The sequence below is a fragment of the Panthera onca genome, chromosome B2 (assembly GCF_046562875.1).
Source record: "Panthera onca isolate mPanOnc1 chromosome B2, mPanOnc1 haplotype 2, whole genome shotgun sequence".
Taxonomy (NCBI): Eukaryota; Metazoa; Chordata; class Mammalia; order Carnivora; family Felidae; genus Panthera; species Panthera onca.
Window position 1 is genome coordinate 37,057,785 of NC_138343.1, and position 27,175 is coordinate 37,084,959.

Below are 27,175 nucleotides of genomic sequence, written 5' to 3' on the forward strand. Positions count from 1 at the left end.
TTGTAGCCATGTGCAAGGTTTTTCTTTTTAAATAATGGTAAAATACACATAATGTTTCACATCTTAACTATTTTTAAGTGTAGTTAGTAGTGTTAAGTATATTCACATTGTTGTGCAACCAATCTTCAGAAATTTTTCATCTTACAAAACTTAAATTCTATATGTATTACATATTAATTCATTTCTCTGTTTCCCCAGTCCCTGGCAACCACCATTCTGCTTTCTGCCTCTATAAGTTTGACTACTTTTGGTACCTCATATAAGTAGAATCATGCAATCTTTTTGTGACTGGCTTATTTCAGTTAGCATAATGTCCTCAAGGTTCATCCATGTTGTAACATGTGTCAGGATTTCCTTCCTTTTCAAGTCAGACTAATATTCCATTATGTGTATATGCCACATTTTGTTTATTCATTCATCTCTCAGTGGACACTTGGATTGCTTCCATCTTTTGGCCATTGTGAATAATGCTGCCATGAACATGAAAGTGCAGATATCTCTTTGAGACCCCACTTTTAATTCTTTTGTATAGATATCCAGGAATGGAAATGCTGTATCATATCCTTTCCATTTTTAAGTTTTTGAGATCCACTCTACTGTTTTCCATATCAGCTGCACTGTTTTACATTCCCACCAACAGTGCAAAAAGGTTCCAATTTCTTCACATCCTTGTCAGCACTTGTTATGTTCTGTTTCCTTGATAGTGGGCATCCTAATGGGTGAGGTGGTATGTCATTGTGGTTTTGATTTGCACTTCCCTCGTGATACAGAACATTGATCATCTTTTTATATGCTTGCTGGCCATTTGTATATTGTCTTTGGGAAAAAGTCTAGTCAAGTCCTTTGCCTATTTTAGAATTGAGTTGTTTGTGGTTTTTGTTGTTGTTGTTGAGTTGTAGGAATTCTCTATATATTCTGGATATTAACTCCATATCAGGTATATGATTTACAAATATTTTCTCCTACCCCATAGGGTCCCAATTCACTCTATTTATTGTGTTCTTATAATTCCATGTATTTCTGTAAAGTAGGTAGTGATATCCCTCTTCCATTTTTAATTTTAGTTAATTTGAGTAATTTTTCTCCTTTATTCTTGGTTAGTCTAGGTAAAGGTTTGTCAATTCTGTTGATCTTTTCAAAGAAGAAACTTTTAGTTTGTTGATTTTCTCTATTGTTTTCCTATTCTCTGTATCATTTATCTGTGCTGTAATTTTTATTATTTCCTTCTGCTTGTTTTGCATTTAGTTTGTTCTTCTTTGCCTGGTTTGTTAAGGTGGATGGTTAGGTTACTGATTTGAGATTTTTTTCTTTTAATGCAGGTATTTATAGCTACATATTTCTCTCTAAGCATTTTTGAAGTTGGTAAACATTTACACAGTTAAACATTAAAAATGAACTTGAAGGGTGGGTCCAGATTCTTTAATTATAGTGAAAATTTTTATTGAATGTTAATTAAACATTGGATTAAAATTCCTTATTTATGGAGAGATTTGTCCCTGAGATTGAAGCAAGACAGAGTTGCAAGAATACAGAGCTCAAATTGGGGCCATGACTTGTGATTCCAGCTCTGCCACCAGCCAATTAGGTGACCTTATGCAAGTTAATAACCCTTCTTTCTCAATTTCTTCATGTGATCATTCAGGAACATATTAGGAATTTTTTTATGTGTGGTTATGAGGCTCCCTTGATGTAATGTGTATAAAATGCTTTTTCAATACTCATATTTATCTAAATTCATGTTTAGTATTGACTAATCACTTATTTTTAAAAAATGATTGATGATTTAGTCAGAGAAGTGCATCTTGGGAAGGAAAGGGAGAACCCTCCACTGAGATTTAGTGAAGCTCAACTTTCTGTTATTGTTCAATGGGAAAGATTCACTCAGGTTGTTCTACCTCTTTAACTGTTAGTGTTAAGCCTATTGACCCATCCTTTTACTACAATCATGCATAATCTTAAAGTAGCCTAGGCAGATGCTGTTGTCCAGAACAGTTAAGAGCAGGAGCCCTGGAACCACACTACCAGGTTTTGAATCTTGACCTTGCCTCTACTGATGCTGGAGTCTTTGGGAGGTTATTTAGTGTCTCTGTGCCTCAGTTTTCTCACCTGTAAAATGAGTATAATATCAGCACTTACCACACAGGGTTGTTGTGAGGGTTAAATGGGTTAACTTATGTAAAAAGTATGGCAGGTAGTATGAATTAAGTGATAGCTATTATGATTGAAGGTTTAAGCAGAAACTTTGAAGAGTATTATAGAGGGCATTCCCCCCCCCCTTTTTTTTAAATACCCAGAGTAATATCACTTTCTTTTAGGTGACTGTTCCAACCACTACAACCATGGGAACCTACTAGAGGTTATTTAAATTTTTTTTTTCAACGTTTTTTATTTATTTTTGGGACAGAGAGAGACAGAGCATGAACAGGGGAGGGTCAGAGAGAGAGGGAGACACAGAATCGGAAACAGGCTCCAGGCTCCGAGCCATCAGCCCAGAGCCTGACGCGGGGCTCGAACTCACAGACCGCGAGATCGTGACCTGGCTGAAATCGGACGCTTAACCGACTGCGCCACCCAGGCGCCCCCTAGAGGTTATTAATCCCAGGTCTTCACCTGGCCCCAGAGCCAGCATGTGACCCAGATTGGGCCTAAAGCAGTAGCTGTCCCCCTGGCCACAGTGATGGCCTGGACTGGATCAGCCAGAAAACTTTTTCCTAACCGCAGTTACAGAAGCTGGCTTTGCCTCTTAGGTCATGAACTAGAATTATTTGTGTCACCTGTTGGTGGATTTGGGTTATTTATTTCTCTTTTGTTTTTGTTTTTGTCTTTTAAACAACATGGCAGAGACATCCTTGTTCATCCCTGGGCATCTGCAGGATAACAGACTTGCTGGAATAGAATTAGGGCTTTCATTTAAATACATTTAAATACATTTTCATTTAAATACATCTCACGTTGAGTATTCTTTCTTATTCTAGGTTTCTGTGCAAGATGAACTAGTTCAAGTGCAGCCAAAGTTTAAAAGTAATCTTCTTGAGGCCGTGGAAGTTTTTTGTGAGGATGTAATGAACTTCACAGAAGCGTATGAGATGGTAATCCAAGTATTTGCATACTGTGGGTTAAAATGTTCTGTGGAGTGTTATATGCGATGACAGTGATGAGTCTTGAGAAATACACTGTGATTTGCACATTGTATATAAAAGGCTGTACTTGCATATTTGCAGCTATCTGAAAAACAGGAGATAGCTAGTCCTTTAAGCTTGTTTTATAGAGGAAGAAAGAAGATATAACTGTTAAAAGGAGCAACAGCTTTTGAGATTGTAGAAGGAACCAAAAGGTCTGTTCTTGTCCTTTCTCAGGCCAGAATGCTCATAGTTGGAAATGGAATACTGTTGTTGGAAGGTTGCAAGAGACTATAAATACCATAATACCAGGGCGTTATGCAACTGATTTTTTTTTTTTTTTTTTTTTTTACTACAGAACCAACAGAGTCATTGAAAATAAATAATCAATGTCACACTTGCTCAGTCCCACAGACTATTTAGCCTAGTATCATGACCAATAACAATCCACCTCTTTGAAGTTAAACTCAAAAGTTGGATATATTCCCTAACATGTGCTACTTTCTTTTAGTGGTCACAGTGAGTCTGGATTCATAAGATAATTTTAAGCCCTTAATAATAATCATAAATGCCTTCTTCTTTTTTTACATGTGCTGAACTTGCCTCTTTTAGTTGGATTTGTTAACATTTTATGGCCCTCGTATTCTATTATACTGGGAATCTAGTCTATTATTTAGCATATCCATAGTATTCATGATTGTATAGATCATCTGGGGTCCTTTTTGCAACTGTTTTCTGGATGATGGCCACCAGAGACTGCCTTTGGCTTCTTCCAAGTGTTTCACTTACATGCTTCTCTGTTTCCATATTGGGCTGAACCATCGGTGAAAGGAGGCTGTTGTCGGAACTCTAGATCAGTTATTCTAATGAGTAACCACAGCATCATCGTTTACAATCATAAATGAAATGAGACAGAGCTCTAGTGGTACAAGCTTCATGCAGGGTGTAATTTTGTCACATTTTTTGTTAGCTATGTCATGCTCCTTTAGAAATGAATGGCAGTTGGAGTGATGTGAATATTCTAAAATTGACAATGGTCATGGTTATACAACTTTGTGAATATAGTAAAAGTCATCAAGTTGTCTGTTTTCAGTGAGAGATTGTATGATATGTGAATTATATCTCAGTAAGGCTGTTACAAAAACTAAATGAAAGCTTCATCTATGGGGCAAAATTTGACCATTTCAATTAAAAATAATGTTTATTGATTTAAAAGGAAATAATAGGTAAACTCAATAAATTGATAAATGCATGTGATTAAGAATTTAAATGGAGATTATATTATTCATTACAGGAAGGACCCATGGTTCCAAATATACCACCCCAAGAAGCTAGCAACAGGCTACAGATATTTCAGGTAAAATTTCATTTTCTGCATATAGAAAATGTGTTGTTAGTCTTTAAAATAATTTTAGGGAAAAATGTATGTGTTCTGTCTTACAGAGGAAAGGTTAATGTTTAAAGTGCATACAGATTTTAATTGTATTCTAGTCTGCTAAATAATGTAATTGATTCCTTTTCTTATATCCCTTCATGCTCTTCTCCACAGAATCTCTCTCTGTATTTTTAGAGAATAAGATTTTGATTTTGAACTTAAGCTTATACCTCATTCTCGTTCCAAACATCTTGTTTGTGTGTTAATGGTAAAAATTCATAGAATAATAAAATGTATGAAAATAATAAAATATATCAAATTTAAAATATTGACAAAAAGTTTCCTTGTCTTCTCTCTGTATCCATTATTTTTCTTCCTTCTGTATCCATGACTTTAAAATTCCCACTTCATTTGCCCTACCTTGGACAATGCTTACTGGGTCAGGCCAACCATTTACCCTCTTTTTCTATGCCCAGAGTGCTGAGCACATCTAGAGAAAAACCACACACCCATTTAGGTTAATGTTTTGTGGATTCATGGATTCCTATGTAAGCCAGCCCCTAGGATTATCTGGAAATTCTCCTCTTTGTTTCTAATCTCTATCCTGTTTTCTGTAGTGGCTGTACTATATGTTCTCTTTATGTTCCCTATCCCACCTGCACTTGTAGTCATGAAAAAATATTTATCAGATACCTGCTGTGTGTCTTGGTCAATAGAAAGGTGATTAAGAAATGGTTCTTTCTTCTAAGCTGCTAAAATCTGGTAGGGAGACAGACAGCTGGATAGATTGTAATTGCAAAACCATGTGGTGAGCATTGTGATCTAGGTGTGAGAACCAGTGTTAATGGAAACAGACCAATGGGAGCTGATGGGGCAGCCAGAAAAGGCTTCCTGGAAGAGGAGCCATCTAAGCTGCATCTTGAAGGACTAATGAGAATTAGCCAGGGGTAACAGGAGGGAAAACAAATTAGACAGAATTTGTACCTCCCAGAAATGAAGACATAAGCAGGGAGATCTAGGGGAGATGAGAGAGTGAAGTGTGGGGTGCATTGGGCAGAGAGCATAGGGATGAGGGATAGGCAGCACAGTGGGCAGAAATCCCTAGAGAGCCTTGGAGGCTATGATAAGGAGCTTGTAGCCTATCCTAGGGGCTGGAGGGCTCTAAACAGGGAATGATCTGTTCAGATTTGAATTTTTAGAACAGTTGTGTGTTTAAAAGACTTCTCTGGCATTAGTGTGGAGAATGTTTTGGAGGGAGGGCGGTCAGACCGATGGCAGTTTCCGTAATACAAGCAAGAAATAGTAAAGATTGAGACCAACCAAATGCACCTGCAGTAAAAAAGGTTCAGTCAAGTTGAATGGGATCTCTCCAGTTGCAGGTTCTCATGAGAGGGGCACTTCAGGCTTTTTCCATCAGAACCGAGTAGAATTTCTCATGTGGTATTGAATTTTCAAGTATCTCCCTTGATTTGAGTGGTTTAAATGGAAAATCCAGACCCAGATAAGAAAAGTGTTTCTCCAGGATCCTTCAAGCAACCGGGAATTGCAGCTGACCCTAGAGGAATAAACTTGTGCAAAGTAGATGAAATCAGCTGTCACAGAACCCACTGTGTGTGCTGCCTGGCTCCAGAGGGGTAGGTCCAGCCCAGTAACTCTGGTGGTTTTCTATAAGGTAGGCTGTCTGTGCTGGCCAGGGTTTTCATGGAATGCAGCCTTTCATTGAATATGATGTTCTCAGACAAAAAGTCATAGTCCCTTGATATTGTTTGGGTTCTTTTGTCCTTAGGACAATAATGGTCACTCTTGGACTAAAACCAGATCCCCCTATCTATCACCCTTGCCAGCACTTTATGCTGGACACTGGAGGAGGCTCTGATCCTTTGCTACCTGAAGTCCCCAGGGCCCTGGGGGAAAGGCCTGCCTCTCTGGAGGAGCCAGGACCAAGATTGATCTGCTTACCTGGTGGCTGCCAGCTGAGCCAAGCAGAACCCCTCAACAATAAAAGCAAGAGGGAGGATGAAAATAGATAGTAATGTTCGATGGTGATAAGTGCCAAGGGAAAAAATTAAAGCAGGGAAGGGGAATAACATGCTGGGCTGTGTGCGCATAAAGTGGAAGGTCTCCAGAGAAACCATCCTTGAAAAGGTGACATTTGAGTGGAGACCTAGAGAAATGAGGGAACAGACCCAGCAGGTATCTGGAAGAGCAGCTTTCCAGGCAGAAGGATGAGCAGGTGCAAAGGTCCTGAGTATAAGCAAATATGACATCAACTTACTTATATTTTCAGTGACTCGCTCTAGCTACAAGTGTTGAGAGTACATTATTGACAGTCAAGGGTAGAAGCAGGGAGAGTAATTAGGAGGCTATTGAAATAGTCCAGGACAGGATGACAGTAACTTGGACCAGCCTGGTGGCATTGGAGTTGATGAGAAGTTGGAGGCTTGGTGTATTTTGAAGGTAGACCCACCTCCTTGTCTTTCCATCAGGAGTTACCAATTTATTGGTTAGCAACTGGGACTTTAATGGGTCACCCTTTTACCAGAGATGTGGCCACTTCATTGAAAAGACATTGAAGCGCCCATCTCTTGCCATCTTGCTCCTTCTATTCTGCATGTGTTTGAGGGTGTGAGGTAAGCAGGCTGTTCGCCATGCATCTGGCTGAACATGTGACCCAACTCTCCTCAAAAGCAGGTGCCCTTTCATCTCCCAACCCCCAAGAGAAGCAGGTGCCAAGATCTGGATTGTGGGAAGAAGCAGGAGCCTCATGTGGGGCCTCAGGGTGCAGTGGTGTTCTCTGACGCAATTTTACTCTGATTTCTGGAGTTACTGGGCACTCCGTTGGTCTGCTGACAAAGCTGATTATTTTGCTCCCCATTTGGCTGGTGCTATGGGTCTTTTTATATTATTTGGGAGCTGAGTGGAAAAGGGGTGAGTGACTGGCATCCATCAATAGTCTTTACTTCATAGACAAGATTTTAAATGTCATTATTTTAAAGTATGCTAACTTTAAAGTTTTTGTTTCTCCTTTTCTGGGTTCACCTTGTCCCATGGACACTTTAGTCAGTAAATTTGTTGAGTAACCACTGTACTAACCACCAACAAATGTAAACAATGCAAAATATGGCCCTTTCTAGGAACTAAGAGTTCACTGGAGTTCCTTCAAGGTCTTCACCCCTTCCTGATTTGGCTCCTTTAAAGTATGTTGTGGAATTTAAGAAACAAAACAAATGAACATATGGGAAGGGAAAGAGAGAGAGACAGAGAGACAGAGAGAAGGGGAAGCAAGCCATAAGAGATTCTTTACAACAAACTGAGGATTGATGGAAGGAGGTGCATGGGGGATGGGCTAAATGGGTGATGGGTATTAAGGAAGGCACTTGTGATGAGCACTGTTATATGTAAGTGATGAATCACTAAATTCTACTCCTGAAACCAATACTGCACTATATGTTAACTAAATAGAATTTAAATAAAAAATTGAAGGGAAAAAAAAGAAATAAAAGAAGCTAACATAGCTGTCAGATCTGATTCACTCTCTGGGTATTGTGAGGTCTGATGCCAGACATTCTCCAGGGCTGGAAATTTGGGATCCCTATTGATATGTTATACCCTTTATGTGGAACACACATATCTCATCACAGGTGGGTTATTTCTATTTGGTTTGGTGCTTTAAACACTATTAATACTTAGCATTGTAAGTATAGGAGATTCCACTTTTGGTTCAAAGGGCATGTGCATTAACTTCGTTGATTCAGATTGCTGGAATTCTTTCAAATGGTATTAAAATGGAATCTTTCATTTTATACACTATTGCTTGGAGAGAAAACAGGGTTGAAAGGATTATACTCACTCATTTGGACCATGTAGAAGAGATGACAAGTCTAAATTAGTGAAAAAGCCTGAATTATAGGTTATTTAAAATACTGTTTTAGTACTTTCAGACATATTTATGGGAACTTGAGAACCAGGTCTTCTAGGGACCACTTAATTTATTAAAGAAAAAAAATTCATGTAAAATGGATACTTTTAAAATGCTTAAAAGTTAATTTTATTAAGTGGTCAACTTTTCTTCTGATAGCTTGGTATCAGAAGTATAAATTTCTTCACAGATCCTTGTTTCATAGATATTATTAAACAAACCTCAATGTAGCTTTTATTCCAGGTATAATAAATTCTACCTTAATGGGGCCTGAATTAATTATATTTTGCTACAACTTAAAAATCTTCTTATAGGCCAATTTTGATGATCTGTGGAGGAAGTTTGTTACATATTCATCTGGTGAACAACTTTTTGGATTGCCTGTGACTGATTATGAGGTTTTACACAAAACTAGGTAGGTTTAGAAACTGTACAAGTGTTACATGCAAATAATTAAATTCTGTCCATTAGAAGAATCATGCCATCATTAAATCCTTTATCATGCAGACAGCCTTCCCTAGAACACTCCTAAATATCCCCCTTATTCCTGGCTATTCCTGACCCACTGGATACATGGTCACCATATACAACAGAAATGTCCTTGAGGAGTTGAAAATAGGTTGCCAAAGTTGTGGTATTTGTGGTCTATATTTAGCCTATAGAAGCACTGCAATTTTGGATTTTTTTTTTTTTTTAATTTAGAAGAATAGCCATCCTTGGCTTTCCAACCCTTCTTATTGCATTTATGCTAAGTGCTCTTCGCTTTTGAGTAAACATAGAATTCATCAGGATTGAAGGCCAAGGAGCTTAACTGATTTTAAATAGTAAGTAGATCTAGGAATTAAGCAAGTATATCTTAATGGAATTTTGTGTAACTTTCCTCAAACTCAAAATTAGAACAGTGGCTTTAGCTTATTAGGATCATGTTTTCAGTAAAGAACTTTATGTTGATTTTATCAAAGTTCTAACATGTCTTTGCAAAATAGATAAGAAACTTTCTGACCATAAATTAATGCTTCCAACTACCTTAGGGTAGATGGCTTGTATTTTTTTTCCAAGCAGTCATTCACCAAGTTTAACTGGATGACCAGTTGTGTTAGAATTGCAGATGTCTGTTCTTTGCCCTGACTTACTAAATCAGAATCTCAGGGATTGGGTCCTGCATTTTCATAAATTCTTTAGTTAATTCTTTGCATGCTCAGTGTGAGACTCAGTGTTTTCTTTTAGCCCTCAGTATTCCAGGAAAAATAACCATCCTCATTTACTATTTATTTTTTTATATTTAAGTGATTTATGAGTAATTTGCAAACGTACAAATAAGGTAATGGTGAAAAGCACTTTTATTAGAAAATGTAGTGAGAATTTAAGCAGTGAAAACCCAAACTTTTACTCCATAATACCCTGGTTTGAAGATATTTACACAAAGTGGAAACTGACTTCGGAATCCAACTATAACAGAACCAATGTGAGTTTGCTCCTTGGTGAGTCAGAAACTGCACGTTTGAGTTGTCACACAAAGAAAACTTTATTTGCAGCAAATAAAGAGATCATGGGGAATAGCTTCCAAAGCCATGATTCCCTAAGAGAGGGTGAATGGGTTCTTTTTATTTAGGGTTAGAATGAATATATCAATAGGAAAGCTCTGTCGTTGTTTGTAAAGGCAGGCATGAGATTGCGCATGTGCCTTAAGGAAACATGCCAATACACACATTGTATGTTATGTAAATGAAGCATGTGCTTCTCCATCAGCCGAGATTTTAGTATTATAATGCGGTGAAGGTGATTGTAAGTCATTCCAGAGGTCACTCCATGGGTCCATATGAGTTTAGCTCCAAGGATCTGGGCGAGTGGGAGGTCTTGTGAGGGCAGTGGATACCACCTGAGTAGTGGTTTTGGGTTTCCTTTGCCTAAGTTAAGAGGTAAGACAGAAAGAAAAGCTTAAGGAAAAATTTAAGGCAAAGATTAGTGAGTACAAGCAGTGGGACAGTAAAGGTCAGTTCTTGGATTCTTGCTGGTGACACCACCAACTTCTCATCAGCTGTCATGCACAAACCTGGACCATACCCATTCTGTAGGCACTGATTTCCGATTTCAAATCCATCTCCAACAGCTTCTAGCTTACTATTACTTCTGACTTTTTTTGGACTTGCATTGCTAAACCCCAGAACTGTTGAAAACTCAGACACCCATAATTTTGTTGAAGAGAGGATCACCATCTTTCTTGCATTATGAATGCAAAAAATCTTTATTTTCACATTTGAAGGATCAAGTCCATGAACTTTTTCATTTCTGCATCATCTGTCTTTGAGTACAAATCTGCCTTCAGCGTCTGTCTACTTAGGGGATGTCCCAAATAAAAGTTACACAAACATCACAGATAATGGAAGAACAGTCATTTATCCTTTTCACGAAATGGGATGGTTTAGGTTCTTGTAAAAATTTGCAGGATGAAGCCCTTGCCTCTACATAAACATATTGTCCACTCATAAATTACTGATTTGGGTAAAATTCATCCAGGTAATTATCATCTAAAGACCCACAGTCTGAGATCTCACTTACATAGCCATTTGGACTATCACAGTTAGAGTCTAGTGTGTTGCCCTGTGTCTCTTTCCTGTTCAATACTTGGGAAACACACTCTTTTGTCAGTTGCCTTCTCTTTGCTGTTTTACATAAAAAATGACCAATTCCTTAACTGTATTAAGTGAGAGCTAAACAACAACAAAAGCAAAACAAAAATGGTGTCTCTCCAGAGTTCTTTCTTGATACTTTCTTTCTTTTTTTTTTTTCAATACAATGATCATTTTATTTTTATTTATTTATTTATTTTAAATATGAAATTTATTGTCAAATTGGTTTCCATACAACACCCAGTGCTCACCCCAACAGGTGCCCTCCTCTTGATACTTTCTTAAAAGATGATGCAATGCTTTGGGCAACACAATAAGAAACCTGAAGAAAAATTGTTGTCCCTTTTTTATTGGAGATCTTGTTGTTCTTTTTGTATTATTTTAGTCATTTTTAGCATAGTTGGAAATACTCCATGATTAACAATGGGATCATTCCTAAGAATCAGCAAAATGAAGCAAGAATTGGAAAAACAGAGTGTTTTTTAAAGGGCCCAGTGTGCCCATTTGATAATTGCAAGATAGAATGAGTTTTACTTTATTAAAAACATAAGCAAATTTTAACTTCGGCCTTTGCATTATTTATAATAAATAATAAAAGTTGTGAACATCAATCCTTACAAATAGTTAGAACTGCTCAAGAAATAAACTCAAAAACTGAAATTGGGTCTAGGGGGGACCCTCATGGTCTGCTAAGCGTTGAGGAATTCTTGGGAGCATCAACAAACTCAATTTTTGGTGTATTACACGATAAAAGGACTTTTTCTAGGAATCTATAATCCCTCCTATTATTCTTGCTATGTATATAACTCCATTTGGGTACATGAGGGAAAGCTTTTGGTAGGAAAGTGATGTTTAAGTCACTTCCTAAAGATAGATGTTCTCATAAAAAAAAACAACTTGCATTTGAAAGAAAAAAAATTAAAATCTTAGCCTTAGCTTTGATCTTACCAAGTGCCGGTCACACTGTTTGCAGTGACTGGAATGGTAATAATAATCAAGCCATTTGTTAGTGTCAAGTCATAGTATGACTTGGAATATTTGAGAGCTGTACACTTGACCCGATTGATGGAGCTTTAATAAAATCTTTGTTTGGAAACTAACAGGGCTTTTTGCATATTGGTGTCTATAAAGTACACATGTGATGTATGAAATATTTGATTGGATGAATTCTGTCTATCCAATAATGACATTTATTTTTAAAATACACATTATGCAATGACTTAAATATTTGGTTTCCCAGAAAGGAACTCAACTTGCTGCAGAAGCTGTATGGACTCTATGATACCGTAATGAGCAATATTAGTGGTTATTACGAAATACTTTGGGGAGATGTAGACATTGAAAAAATTAATGCAGAACTGCAGGAATTTCAAAACAGGTAAGTTTTAATTGAATTAAACTTACCTTTTTCTAGTGGCTATCTTCATAGGATCTTGTAGGTATTTAACAAATGAATCTATCCTCTGATATATTGCCATATATATATATATATATATATATATATATATATATATATATGGCAAAGTTGTTATATGTGTGTGTGTGTGTGTGTGTGTGTGTGTACACACAAAGAAATTTGTAGTGATACAAATTTTTTTCCCTGAAAGGTGTCGTAAACTCCCAAAAGGGCTTAAAGATTGGCAAGCTTTTTTGGATCTGAAAAAAAGAATTGATGATTTCAGTGAGTCATGTCCTCTACTGGAAATGATGACCAATAAGGCAATGAAACAGAGACACTGGGATCGAATCTCTGAGTTAACTGGAACCCCGTTTGATGTGGAATCTGATTCGTTTTGTCTTAGAAATATTATGGAAGCACCACTACTTAAAAATAAGGATGACATTGAGGTACAAAAGCTTATATCTTATCACTGGTTCATTAAAGAACATCTTTTTCTTTTCTGGGGCACCTGGGTGGCTCAGTCGGTTGGGCATCCAGCTTTGGCTCAGGTCATGATTTTGCAGTTCACGAGTTCAAGCCCCGTGTTGGGCTCTGTGCTGACAGCTGCTTCGGATTCTGTGTCTCCCTCTCTCTGCCCCACCCCACTTGTGCTCTCTCTCTCTCAGAAATAAACATTAGAAAAAAAATTTTTAAAAATCCTTTTCTTTGCTGAAAATTGTACATTTTATGTAAGAGTGTACTAATTGCCTTATATAATGTACCCTCAAAATTTGGAATCACCCTGAACATCCTTTGATTTTGCAAAATAATACAGTAACTCAAGGAGATAAGATGATTATTTGAAATATGTTCATTTGGGAGGTCCTAAATCTATCTTCCTTGTCCCTTAACTACATTCTCATTTAAAAGCAAAAAGTCTGTTTATTTCTGTATTACATTCCTGGTGAATTCCTTAGAACATTTTCCAGATTTCTAATTCTATACTTTTCCTTATTAATCTACTACATATTATTTTTCCTTTCCAAGATTTTAAATTGGTTCTTTTGTGTGTGCTTAGTGTTTGTATGGTATTTCTTTTTTATTATTGAGATATAATTTCTATAATTATATGATTTTTATTGCTGAGATATAAACTTATTAGTTTATGTTTGTAACATAATGACTCTATACATGTGTATATCACAACGTGATCACTGCAATATATGTAGTTAACATCCATCACCACACATAGTTAAGATTTTTTTCTTGTGTTGAGAACTTTTCTCTTAACAACTCCCAAATACACAATACAATATTGTGAACTATAGTCATCATGCTATACATTAGATCCCCAGGACTTATTTGTGTTATAACTAGAAGTTTGTACCTTTAATCACCCTCACCCATTTCATTTGCATCGCCACCCCCCTAACCCCCTACCCTGCCCCAACACACACACCCGGCTGGCAACACTAGTCTGTTCTCAGTATCTATGTTCTGGTTTCTTTCTTTTTGAATTAGTGTTTTCATTTTCTTTGAATAAATACCCAGAAGTGGTATTGCTGGATCATATGTAGCTCTATTTTTAATTTTTTTTTTTCAGAACCTCCATACTGTTTTCTATAGCGGCTGAACCAATTTACATTCCCACCAACAGTGTAGTGTGCAGGTTTCTCTTTTCTTCTCATACTCACTGATACTTGTTATTTCTTGTCTTTGTCAAGATAGCCACTCTGACAGGTATGAGGTGGTATCTCACTGTGGTTTTGATTTGCTAATCCCTGAGGATTAGTGATGTTGAGCACATTTTCCTGTACCTGTTAGCCATTTGCATGTCTTCTGTGGAAAAATGTCTATTCTGATCCTCTCCCATTTATGAATTGGGTTGGTTGGGGTTTTTTCCTATTGAGTCGTGTGAGTTCTTTGTATATTTTAGACATTAACTCCTTATCAGGTTTATGATTTGCAAATATTTTATTTCATTTGTAGTTTGCCTTTTCATTTTGTTGATGGTTTTCTTAGCCATGCAGAAATGTTTCAGTTTGATGTTGTCCCATTTGTGTATTTTTCCCTGTGTTTCCTTGGCTTTGTTGTCAACATTTCTTGTAAGATTTGTCTAGTGGTGATGCACTCCTTTAGCTTTGGCCTGTCTGGAAAACTTTATCTTTCCTTTGATTTTGAAGGACAAATTTGCCAGGTAGGGTATTCTTGATAGCGGGTTTTTTTTTTGTTTTTGTCTTTTTTTTTTCTTTCAGCACTTTGAATATATTGTGTTCCTCCCTTCTGGTCTGCACAATTTCTGCTGAAAAATCTGCTATTAGTCTTGTGAGAGTTCCCTTGTATGTAACAAGTTTTTCTCTTGCTACTTGTAAGATGTTCTCTTTGTTTTCAACTTTTGAGACTTCAATTTTAATGTGTCTTGGTGTGGATCTCTTGGTTCATCTGTTTTGAAACTCCCTGGACTTCCTAGATGTGGATGTCTGTTTCCTTCCCCATCTTAGGGGAGTTTTCAGCCGTTATTTCCTCAAATAAATTTTCTGCCCTCTTTTCCTTCTGGGACTTGTATAACATGAATGTTGGCCCATGTGATCTATCTTAAATTTAAGTCCCTTAAATTATCTTCACTATTTTTCATTCTTTGTTCTTTTTGCTCTAGTTGGGTAAGTTCTACTGCCCTGTGTTTGAATTCATGATCCTTTCTTGTGCTTCATCTAGTTTGCTATTGAATTCCTTTATTGTATTTTTCTGTTCTGTGATTGTGTTCTTCAGCTCCATGACTTCTGTTTGGTACTTTTAAAATATTTTCTTTCTCTTTGTTGAAATTCTCACTTTGTTCATGCATGTTTCTCCTGAACTTGTTAAGTATTATTATGACCATTATTTTGAGCTATTTGGTAAATCACCCATCTGTCTCATTGAAGTCTTTTCTGAGGTTTTATCTTGTTTCATTTGGGCCATATTCCTCTGTTTCTTTACTTTCCTCTCTGTGTTGGTTTTTATGCATTATATAAAACAGCCACCTCTCTCAGTCTGGAAGGAGAAGCCTCATGTAGGAAATGAGCCTTATCATTCAAGCCCACCTTAGCTCTTGCTTGGCTCTCAGAACTTTGTGTTTCTTCTAGTACTCTACTTCATCCTTAGTTACTCCCAGTAACTGGAGGTGTCACAAGACCTGTCAGGCTCCAAAGTGGATTTAGGCTGATTGGAAGCCAAATTCTCAGGCAGCCACTTTTAAAGTATGCAAATATACCTCTTTTAGGGGAACACTAGGAAATGGACATTTCTGTCTGTTCTATGTGCACGGAACCCTGGGATGATAGCCAGTTAAGAACTTTCTTTGTTTGCTGCCATCCTGTTGAACCCGTGAACCCAAGCCCCTCTACTCACCAGACTCAGGCCATCAAGGGATGTGCCTTTTGAGTGACAGCAACAGTTGTTCACACAAGATCCTTTCTTGGAGATGCCAGCATTTGGGAGCATGGCATAAGGAAGTTGAAGAGACCACCCACCCTACAAAGTCTCTGGAGAGGATTAGAGTTGGCCCTCGGATGTATGTTTAATTAGAAGCCTACTCCTCAGGCCACGGCTGTGAAGTTACACTGATAGGCCTCTCCCATAGTACGACTGAGCATTCCAGTCTGCTGTCTCTGCACTGGGGGTAGGTAGCTGGTTAAGAATGTTTTCCTGGTTTGTTATGGTCCTGTGGCACCTCCAACATAAACCTCATTTGCCACCAGAATCAGGTGCTCAAGAGACATCTCCTGGGTGGCAGCTGCAAAAACAAACAAAAAAACAAAAACAAAACAAAACAAAACAAAACTCAGGACACCAGACATGTGCATAAGCTTCTTTCCAGGAGATAGCAGTGACCTGGGGTGAGGCAGAGGACAGTGCAACGGTGGTGCCCACTAGCCTCTGTCTTTGGAGAGAACCCCTAGTCCTGTGTTACATTAGATGCCTGACCCTCAGACAGAAGCTCTAAGATAAGCAAAGAAGCCTTCTTTACAGAAAGGCTGGGCAGTTTTCAGTGGGTTGTCTCTGCGCTGGGCCCTGGGGTGTGGCCAGATAGTCTATGCAAACCCTTTATAACTGCTTCCCCTGCCCCTCTCCACAACTCACCACAGCCCTCAGGCCTGGGCTTCATGTCCACCCACTGGTTTGCATATCTTTTTCACTTCTGGTTCATGGAGATGTTTGTTTGGCTTTTAAGCCTGGCTATGTTTTTACTTTCTCTTTTTTGCATTTTATCCACTATTCTGTATTTTTGGAGTCAGGGAACTGTACCATGTAACCAGAAATCTCTCATATATATGGTTTTGAGTCTCCTGCCCCTCCTTTTTCCCTTAACTACATATGTACACCAGCAGTTGTTTTCAAAACATTATGTCCTGTTTATCAATGTCATTCAAATACTACTGAAGGAAACAAAATGACCATCTCATTCTTAGAGGTAGGTTTTTACACTTAAGAATATAGCCATTTATAAGCTGTGCTTTGAAAACATCATTTTATACTTCCAAGGAATTCTAGGCCTCAGTTACTATTTGCACCCCAAAATGGATTCTTAGTGCGGTATACCCTGGTGCATCCTGTTTGCTCTGCTCTGCATGTCCTGCTATTAACCAAGCTGGATTCCTTCTGTCAATGGACTCACTGCCTCCAAAGGAACTCTTTTCCCTTGCTGTAGAACATCTCCTCCCACCACCCATTGGAATCTCACTCGGTCTCAGATGCTCCCTCCTCCATGAAGCCTTCCCTCCTGACTGCAGGCAGAAATCCTTTCTCCCTCTTCAGAACTCACAACAAGTCTTACCACGCTTAGGACATTTATTACACACCCATTTGGATTATAATTATTTGTGGAAATACTTTGCACCTTTCAGTTCCTTCCCATCTGTGAGATTCTGTGATTCTAAGTATGAAAATAAATAGAGGCATGGTGGGGAAAATACCTTACTTTTACTTTCCCTGTGAGACTTTCATATCGAGCGTTCTCAGAAAAACAGGAAAACTTGTAAGAAAAAAAAATAGAATAACTTTTAAGTAAATGAAATATTCGTATCAGGGCCAGAAGAAGCAGGAATCTGGCAATGACTGATTATATGTTACTTCAAAGAGGTCAAAGGACTCCCACATACATTCTCAATTGTTTCTCATGGCAAGTTGCTGAAATAGAGCAGCTGGGGTTATCTCTGTTTTGGCCAGAAAACTCCAATGAAAAATATAATCAAGAAACATGACGATTTAAGTTCTGCTATTGCATGTAGGTGGTACAATAAAATAATCAGTGGTCAGACAGTCAAGAGAGTTATTATTTGAACTTGTAATACGATGATCTTGAGACCTTGGGTTTCTTTTTTTCTTTTAAAAAAGAATTTTTTTTTAATGGTTATTTATTTTTGAGAGACAGAGACAGAGTGCGAGTCGGGGAGGGGCAGAGAGAGAGGGAGACACAGAATTTGAAGCAGGCTCCAGGCTTTGAGCTGTCAGCACAGAGCCTGATTCAGGGCTCAAACTCACAAACTGTGAGATCGTGACCTGAGCTGAAGTTGGATGTTAAACTGACTGAGCCACCCAGGCACCCCTTTCTTTTTCTTCTTTTTCTTTTTCTTTTTCTTTTTCTTTTTCTTTTTCTTTTTCTTTTTCTTCTTCTTCTTTTTCTTCTCCTTCTCCTTCTCCTTCTCCTCCTTCTCCTTCTTCTCCTCTTTTCCTCCTCCTCCTCCTCTGTCTTCCTCTTCCTCTTCTTTTGACAGAGAGAGTGAGAGTGAGAGCAAGCATGAGGGAGGGGCAGAGAGAGGGGGAAGGAAAATCTTAAGCAGGCTCCACGTCCAGTGTGGAGCCCAACACGGGGCTCAGTCTCATGACTGTGAGATCATGACCTGAGCCGAAATCAAAAGTCAGATAATTAACTGACTGAGCCACCCAGGTGCACCTTGAGTCTTGGTTTTTTGGCCACAAAATGACTATGACTTCTAGGTCCAAACTCAAAAATTCATTATTTTACAAGGCACTTAATTTATAATTGAAAATGTCATGACATATTCTTTGATCTCCCTCTGAAGGACATTTGCATATCTGCCATTAAGGAAAAGGATATTGAAGCCAAGCTGACTCAGGTGATTGAAAACTGGACCAACCAGAACCTGAGTTTTGCCGCATTTAAGGGAAAGGGAGAGCTCCTTCTCAAAGGAACTGAATCAGGAGAAATTATCACCTTGATGGAGGATAGTTTAATGGTTTTAGGTTCCTTACTAAGCAACAGGTAATTTTATAGTTTGGTGGGGGAAGGTTTTAATTTGGTTTTTGGAATTATATAATACTAGGTGAAAGCCCAGTTTTACAGCTGTGGCATAATATAAGATTCTGACCTAAAATGCTCACTGTTGTCTGTTCTCACACAAGCTACCTATTTTCCCTAACAATCATGGCCTCTGTCTCTTCTTTATGGTACTCATCTCTCCTTCCTATTTTCCTGGTGGGCCCCATCATAATTACTTTCCCCCAAATAGGCAGCTTATCTCCTGAACATTTTGGCTCCCCACCATGATGATCTATTTTGTTTTCTTTCTCTTTCATTCCTCCAATCTGTCATCTTTGGCCTCCTTGGCTAGCCCTGCTCAAGTGTTCATCCAGTGGCCCAGGAGAAGTATCCTGGCAACACATTAAAGAACTGTTATCACTAGGGGCTTGTTACTTAAACACTTTATGCATCTTTTATCGTGAAAAGTGTCTCTTTATGTGCTGGGTTTACTGTGCCCTAAATGAAACAACCTGTCCATCTTTGCACTACTGTACCAGCTGGAAGGTGACTATGACCTTAAGTGCAGCTTTAGAAAATGGGAATCAGTCAGACTAAGTATACTGTCAGGTCTTAATCTGGGCATTAGCAACCTTTAATCCCCTAGCTGACTATGCAGTAATTCTCAACTGTTCTTCGCCATAATACTTCTAAGAAATATGCCACAACTTTGTCATTAGCAGAGGTCAGTGTCTAGGGTACATGGGAATTCCAACACCCCTTGTCCAGGTTGAGATCACTGGTTAATGAATGACATCCTGCATGACTTCTGGCCCCAAAGTCTGTCTTGTATTTGGATAACGTACTTAATTTCAAAGCTCCTAGTTCTAGGAGTTTCGTGTTGACTTGCTATGGTTAAGATCCTACTTATGTCTTCTGCTGTCAGGGAATATGAATAATCCTGGCACAGGTGACCATGGGATATTCAGTGGTTTCTGGACCTCATGGGATACTATGTCCACATGGATCACTGCTAATTTTACCATCCTAATTTCCTAAATGACTTCTTTCTTAGTTATTTTTTAAATGTGCTATTTATTTTTGGGGGGCAGGAGAGAGGAGGGCAGAGAGGGAAGATGACAGAGGATCCCAAGTAGGCTCTGCAGTGACAGCAGAGAGCCTGATGTGGGGCTTGAACTCACAAACCGTGAGATCATGACCTGAGCCAAAGTTGGACGCTTAACTGACTGAGCCACCCAGGCGCCCCCACTAAATGATGACTTCTTGGAAAAAGGCTGTGGAGTCATGTGAATAGTTCTGTGGCCAAAGAATTCAGGATTTGAGGCCTTTCTTAATTTCATACTTAACTTGCATTTAGCCTGATCAGTATAATATTTATAGCACTAATAAAATCAATGTTGAGGGAGTGGCTGCTGGGTCTCTAGGGTGACCTGGAAGTGACCTCAGAAAGAAATTGTATATTCCATGGGTGAGACTTAACTCCAGATATTGCCTGGATTGTGACACTTTCCTACTGGATTCCTGATTGGTCTATGGCACTCCCTATCGGTCTTGACAGGTTCCACCATGCAGAGTTGTGCAATGCAAGGGCCTGGCCATAGGACCGAAACTGGTTATGCTAGATTTTATTTCAAGTCTCCCATTTTCATGTTGGAAGTTACATGAAATATAACCATCAAATATGACTCTTTTTTTTTTCCTCTGTGCAGGACTATTTTGGGCCTCAAATATCTAGTTGCTTCAACCCCTTGAGGTTCCCATCCATACCATCTTGGTCTGCATGTTTTAATTTTGAAGATTGCTTTTAGCATATTGACTGCCTTTCAGCTCCAGAACAATGGTCAGACGGACAGTAAATGGGTGTTGATAAAAATGCCTGTTACTATCTGAATAGCTCACCTATCTCCTTGGGGCAATTTTTGTGCAACTCACTTTATACCTCCATGTATAACATAGACTTCTAGAGAAGTTATGGGTTGCACTCACCCATCAGGCCCCATTCAGACCCAGAAGACCCGCTTCAGACCCAGAAGAACCCCCTTCTGTATGTGAGCAACCTGTCCTGGATCAAGACAAGTTTTAAGAACCTTGTATTGACAATCACCAGAAAATGCCACTATACCATATCGAAACCACTTGTCATTGCCACAAACTAAAATTGGCTTCTTAATCCAACTGTAGGCAGTTGGGTCCTTACCCAGTATCTTCCCATCACTTCTTGCATGACATCCATTGTGTTTCTTGTCTTTTTTGGTTGTGCCCAGCTTTCTGGACACCTTGAATTCTCATGAATCCTTTTCTAGCCCTGATGTTGAGAAAGCAGGAAGCATGCTATTTGGGGGCAGCTATTCTAGATCTCTAATACCATACAATCTAGGCCCAGTGCCTGGTGAAACCAGCAGTCTTTGGATGAGAAAAGCAGCACCTGTAAATGGACATCAACCCTCAATCTTGACATTGGCCTTGTGGTACTAGTTTCATGGACCAGTAACAGTGCCCTAAGTGTTATTCTCGCAGACCATGCTTACTTCGATTTGGTTCACCAAAGTCTTGTAAAAACACCTTATTCCTTGCCTTCCCTTTACTCCCAGAAACAACAAGCACAGTTCCTTTGCTGGACCTCTGTCACAAAACTCAGTCCATTTTCCTAGTCTATGACTAATATGTGGAAACAGGTAAAATCACTATAATTATATGAGTTTTACTCCTAGAAAAGCAAGTATCTCATTAGCTGTGTGAAAATTATTAGGAACTGCCTTTTAAGGAAAAAAAATGTTCATTTCCAAAGGAATGTTTCTCCTGTAACTTTGTTAGGCCATGTTATTTTCTGAATCATATATCCTTAAAATATAGTGTTTTTTCCATTTTCACTTTTTAGATATAATGCTCCATTTAAAAAAACCATCCAGAATTGGGTGTATAAATTGTCCACTTCCTCAGATATAATTGAAGAGTGGCTAGTAGTCCAGAACCTTTGGGTTTATCTTGAAGCTGTCTTTGTGGGTGGAGATATTGCCAAACAGCTACCTCAGGTAAATATGGTTTTTGTATGGTGGGAATGCAAACTGGTGCAGCCGCTCTGGAAAACAGTGTGGAGGTTCCTCAAAAAATTAAAAATAGACCTACCCTATGACCCCGCAGTAGCACTGCTAGGAATTTACCAAGGGATACAGGAGTACTGATGCATAGGGGCACTTGTACCCCAATGTTTTTTTTTTTTTTTTTTTTTTTTTTTAATTTTATTTTATTTTTTAATATATGAAATTTACTGTCAAATTGGTTTCCATACAACACCCAGTGCTCATCCCAAAAGGTGCCCTCCTCAATACCCATCACCCACCCTGCCCTCCCTCCCACCCTGCCCTCCCTCCCACCCCCCATCAACCCTCAGTTTGTTCTCAGTTTTTAACAGTCTCTAATGCTTTGGCTCTCTCCCACTCTAACCTCTTTTTTTTTTTTTTTTTTTTTTTTCCTTCCCCTCCCCCATGGGTTTCTGTTATGTTTCTCAGGATCCACATAAGAGTGAAACCATATGGTATCTGTCTTTCTCTGTATGGCTTATTTCACTTAGTATCACACTCTCCAGTTCCATCCATGTTGCTACAAAAGGCCATATTTCATTTTTTCTCATTGCCACGTAGTATTCCATTGTGTATATAAACCACAATTTCTTTATCCATTCATCAGTTGATGGACTGTACCCCAATGTTTATAGCAGCACTCTCAACAATAGCCAAATTATGGAAAGAGCCTAAATGTCCATCAACTGATGAATGGTTAAAGAAATTGTGGTTTATATACACAATGGAGTACTACGTGGCAATGAGAAAGAATGAAATATGTCCCTTTGTAGCAACGTGGATGGAACTGGAGAGTGTTATGCTAAGTGAAATAACCATACAGAGAAAGACAGATACCATATGTGTTCACTCTTATGTGGATCCTGAGAAACTTAACAGGAACCCATGGAGGAGGGGAAGGGAAAAAAAAAAAAAAAAAGAGGTTAGAGTGGAAGAGAGCCAAAGTGTAAGAGACTCTTAAAAACTGAGAACAAACTGAGGGTTGATGGGGGGTGGGAGGGAGGGGAGGGTGGGTGATGGGTATTGAGGAGGGCACCTTTTGGGATGAGCACTGGGTGTTGTATGGAACCCAGTTTGACAATAAATTTCATATATTAAAAAAATATATATATATGGTTTTTGTAACTACTGATAGAATGATTTGTGTTGTGTGTATGTCTCTGGAGAAGTCTTTATAAAGCCATATGGTCCTGTCTTGATTTATTTATTCATTTATTTATCAATTTTTTAACGTTTATTTAGTTTTGAGAGAGAGAGAGAAAGAAGGGAGTGGGGGAGGGGCAGAGAGAGAGGGAGACACAGAATTGAAAACAGGCTCCAGGCTCCCAGCTGTCAGCCCAGAGCCCGACACAGGGCTCAAACTCATTAACTGTGAGATCAGGACCTGAGCCGAAGTCGGCCACTTAACCGATTGATCCACCTAGGTGCCACCTTATTAAAACCTTATTTAAACCGGGGTTGGCAATCTGTGGTCCACTCACCTGTTTGTAGAAATAAGTTTCATTGGAACACAGCCATATCTATTCATTTATGTTCTGTCTGTGGCTGCTCTAGCATTGCAACAGGAGAGTTCAGTAGTTGTAACAGAGACTATATGGCCTGCAAAGTAAAATATTTACTGTCTGGCCCCTTTACAAAATAAGTTTTCAAAATGTGCTGATTTTTTATTTACATTAAAAGAAAAAAAGAAAATCACATATTTTCAAATCCCCAGGTTATCTGAGGATATCAGGTACCTTCAATATGGTACTACTACATTTAATTTTTTTTTAATGTTTATTTATTTATTTTTGAGAGAAAGAGAGAGAGGGAGAGAGAGCAGGAGAGGAAGAGAGAAAGAGGGAGACAGAATCCCAAGCAGACTCCATGCTGTCAGCACCGAGCCTGATGTAGGGCTCAAACCCACAAACTGTGAGATCATCACCTGAGCTGAAACCAAGAGTTTAACCGACTTAGCCACCCAGGCACCCCTCAAATATGGTACTGTTGGATTATAGTAGTTCATCTCCTCCAAGAGGTGACTTTATAGTATTCGTCTGAGAGTAGAATTAAAATTAATCTGTATTGCATAAACAAAAATTAACTATCATTAAGTCGACTAATAGTAGATCAGACACATACCACGGGGCAAGGAAATTTAGCTTTCTGAGCCCTTAACAAAATATTTAAAACAGCTTTACTCTGCGGCCTTTGAAATAAGTAAACTTATTAATAAATTTATTCTATGAAGGTAGAATCCCTCTTATAAAATTAAGCCTGCTCTTCTTAAATTTCCATAACTATAGGCTCTATATAAATTAAAAATCAAGGTTAAAAGGGTTTCAAAAATAGCTCATTTCTCATTGTAACATTGTTTTAAACATAATTCTTTTCTTTCTTAACCAGAAAGTTGCAGTGTTTTAAAAGATACCTTTAAAAGTTTTTAAAACAGGCAAGATTATGCCATTCCTAGAGGCGTTTTTGCAATTGAATGCAAAGCTTAATATCATCCATAGTAAATAGAAAAATTTCATTAGCAAAAATGTAAATGAGGCTTTGTTTTGGGTTTTTACTTTCTTTTTTTCTGCCCCCCCCCCCTCCCCCGGGTCCTTTTGAGCTGTAATTATTCAAAAGATCTTGAGATCAAGTTATTGTCATGCTTCTTCAGTTTGCTCATCAAACCAAGCACCTGGGGTGCTGGAAGACTAGATTTGAGCTTTAAGTCGATAGCTCTGTAAATTAATCGTGTGGCATTTTGAAAATGTATTAAATGTAAGAAAACAAATAAGTGATAAGCCCCATTGTGACAAAGCAGTATTTCAATAAGCAGTTTTATGACTCTGGGTTTTTGTTTTTCAGAATTAATTGAGGTGAAAAAAAATGCTCCTTTAAATTATGTAGACTGAGGACTAATAGAAGCGTGTCTGAGGAACTAGAGGCTATTCCAAAGCGAAGACTTTGCTTTTATTCAAATGCTCATTTTCACTGACTGTTTTTAGGAAGCCAAGCGTTTTCAGAATATTGACAAGTCATGGATAAAGATAATGCAGCGAGCTCATGAGAACCCCAATGTGATCAGTTGCTGTGTTGGAGATGAAACCATGGGGCAACTTTTACCTCATTTGCACGAACAGTTGGAAGTATGTCAGAAGTCACTCACGGGGTAAGAACCACAGTTTTAAGTCTCCTATCATTTTATATGTGATGGCATTTTATCCCAAACAAGTAAATAAAACTGACGGCATTTCTGGCTTGGTAGGGATGGCTGAAGTGGCTGCAGGAATTTAACATAGCCTTAATTTTTCTGCAAAACAAGACACCATCAATTTGGGGGTCCATGAGTGAAGGCATTGGATTAGTTTTATAGGGCTGCTGTGACAAATGCCCACCAACTGGGCGTTAAAACATCACACACCTATTTTCTCACATTTCGGGAGGCAAGAAATCTGAAATCAGTGTCAGCCAGCACCTTCTGAAGGTGCTGAGGGAGAATGTTTCCTTGCCTCTTGGAGCTTCTGGTGCCTCTAGGAGTTCCTTGGCTTGCGGCCACATGACTCAAACCTCTCAGCCTTCCCCTCTTTTTCCTGTGTGTGTCTTATGAGGACTCTTGTAATTGGATTTAGGACTCCTGTGGATAATACACGATTTTCTCTTCTTGAAATGCTTAACTTCAATACATCTACAAAGACCCTTTTTCCAAATGAGGCCACATCCACTGGTTCCAGGGAATAGGATGTGGGCCTGTCTTCTGAGGATCTGCCATTCAACCCACTACAGTCATGGAATATAGATGTGCACGAAGAGAACCAGACAAATTTACAGATAATTTCCTTAAAGGACAGTTCATTCTCAATTTCTGCTTGAAATAGAGTTGTAGTATTGATATGCCCCGATTCGAGAGACCCCCCCAAAACAAACCACCAGAGTTCAGAGTCAAAGCCAAGCGGCAAGGGTCGTTTATTGCAGGTTCGAACCCGGTCCTCCGCGCACTCGTTGCCAGTGACGCTAAGAGGCCCCGAGCAAGGATCTTACAGCTTCTTTTATAGACAGGCACAAACAAGTTAGGGATTTTTTTTGAGGTTACAGAGCTGTTATAGGTTGACATTTAAATTTGAACGCTCAGCAGAACTTGATTGGTTCCCGCCTTTATGTCAGACTACGACCGGGCGCGCCCTGGCTGGATTCGGGAACGGCGGGGGAGGGGAAAGATCTTTTCTTTGCAGTTGTGAGTACACCTGGTAATTTTTCTCTTAGCCTCTCAGTATATCTTAGTTTTTCCAAGTTTATGCCCCTGTCCTGACTTCATGGTTAGTTGGTCCCCCTTTAACTCTTCCAGTGCCCAGGTTTGGAGATAATCATGTGTTCATCATGGGTTTAAACCATGAAGTTCGCGATACTCCTAGAAAGGTCACAGGAGGGCTCTTGAGGAAGAAGACCATAGGTCTTGCTCTGAATCCCTGTCTTGCTTTTCCAAGTGCCACTCATGACAGACCACGGACTTTGGTTCTAACCAAACATTTCAGAGGCAAATGGGAAATGACTATAGATGTTTGCTGTTATCTTACTGAAGATGTTAGGGATTGTGTCTTGGCTAAAAACCCAAAAATTATTAATTCAGGAAAAGCCGTTTGGTAACATGACTTTATTTACAGGTATTTGGAGAAGAAGAGATTACTGTTTCCAAGATTCTTCTTTGTGTCCGATCCAGTTCTCCTGGAAATTCTGGGACAAGCCAGTGATTCCCACACCATACAGGTATAATCTTAATATCTGTTACCTAAATTGCTTTTTTACACAGCATACATAATTAATAATAAAAATGAAGTTAGAAATTTAATAGCACAGGGAGGAGAGTATTAAAGATTATGTTAAGTATAAAATGTCCTAGTTTCTGTGTGTTCTGAACTCATCGACCTGAAGCAAGAGTCACTGATTATGCAACTCACCAGCTGAGTGGCCTTAGCCAGCTTCTTAATTTTCCTGTGCCTCAGTTTCCTCATCTGTAAAATAGGGATATTAATGGTTTCCGCTTCATAGGATTGTCATTAGGATTACATGAGATCACGCACTGGAATGTAGCTGACACATAGTATGTGCTCACTAAATGTAATTCATTTCTGTATTGTAGTCTAAATATTCTCAGATCAAGTAGGGATTGTGGTTTGGAATTGTCCATATCCAAGTGCTTCTCAAGTGCTTTTAGCCATTTCCAAGGGCAGTACTTCCAGGAGGCAGAGAGAAACTATGAAAAACCGGATATGGGAGGCACTGAAACACCCCTATCCCAGAGCCTTGCCGAGTTTGGCAATCTGGGAGGCCACTACGAGGGACTTCCTTGGTGGTTTCTAGGGAGCTGTGGGGATGAGAAGAGAAGGAGGGAAGTAAAAGCTGTGGAAGGCAGAGGGAGAGCCAAGAGACAGGCAGGACAGAGCT

The 27,175-nt window shown here is 38.8% G+C and overlaps 1 protein-coding gene across 1 annotated transcript in view; it reads left to right on the plus strand.

Annotated features, from left to right (window-relative positions):
* DNAH8 (dynein axonemal heavy chain 8) overlaps positions 1-27,175 on the plus strand; it is a 330,443-nt gene that overhangs the window by 116,225 nt on the left and 187,043 nt on the right. The window contains exons 32-40 of the mRNA XM_078446877.2: positions 2,976-3,089; positions 4,414-4,476; positions 8,728-8,828; positions 12,284-12,421; positions 12,651-12,891; positions 18,487-18,686; positions 21,562-21,715; positions 24,742-24,905; positions 26,395-26,497. Of these exons, the coding sequence (XP_078303003.2) occupies positions 2,976-3,089; positions 4,414-4,476; positions 8,728-8,828; positions 12,284-12,421; positions 12,651-12,891; positions 18,487-18,686; positions 21,562-21,715; positions 24,742-24,905; positions 26,395-26,497 (1,278 nt within the window). The remainder of the gene's footprint in view (positions 1-2,975; positions 3,090-4,413; positions 4,477-8,727; positions 8,829-12,283; positions 12,422-12,650; positions 12,892-18,486; positions 18,687-21,561; positions 21,716-24,741; positions 24,906-26,394; positions 26,498-27,175) is intronic.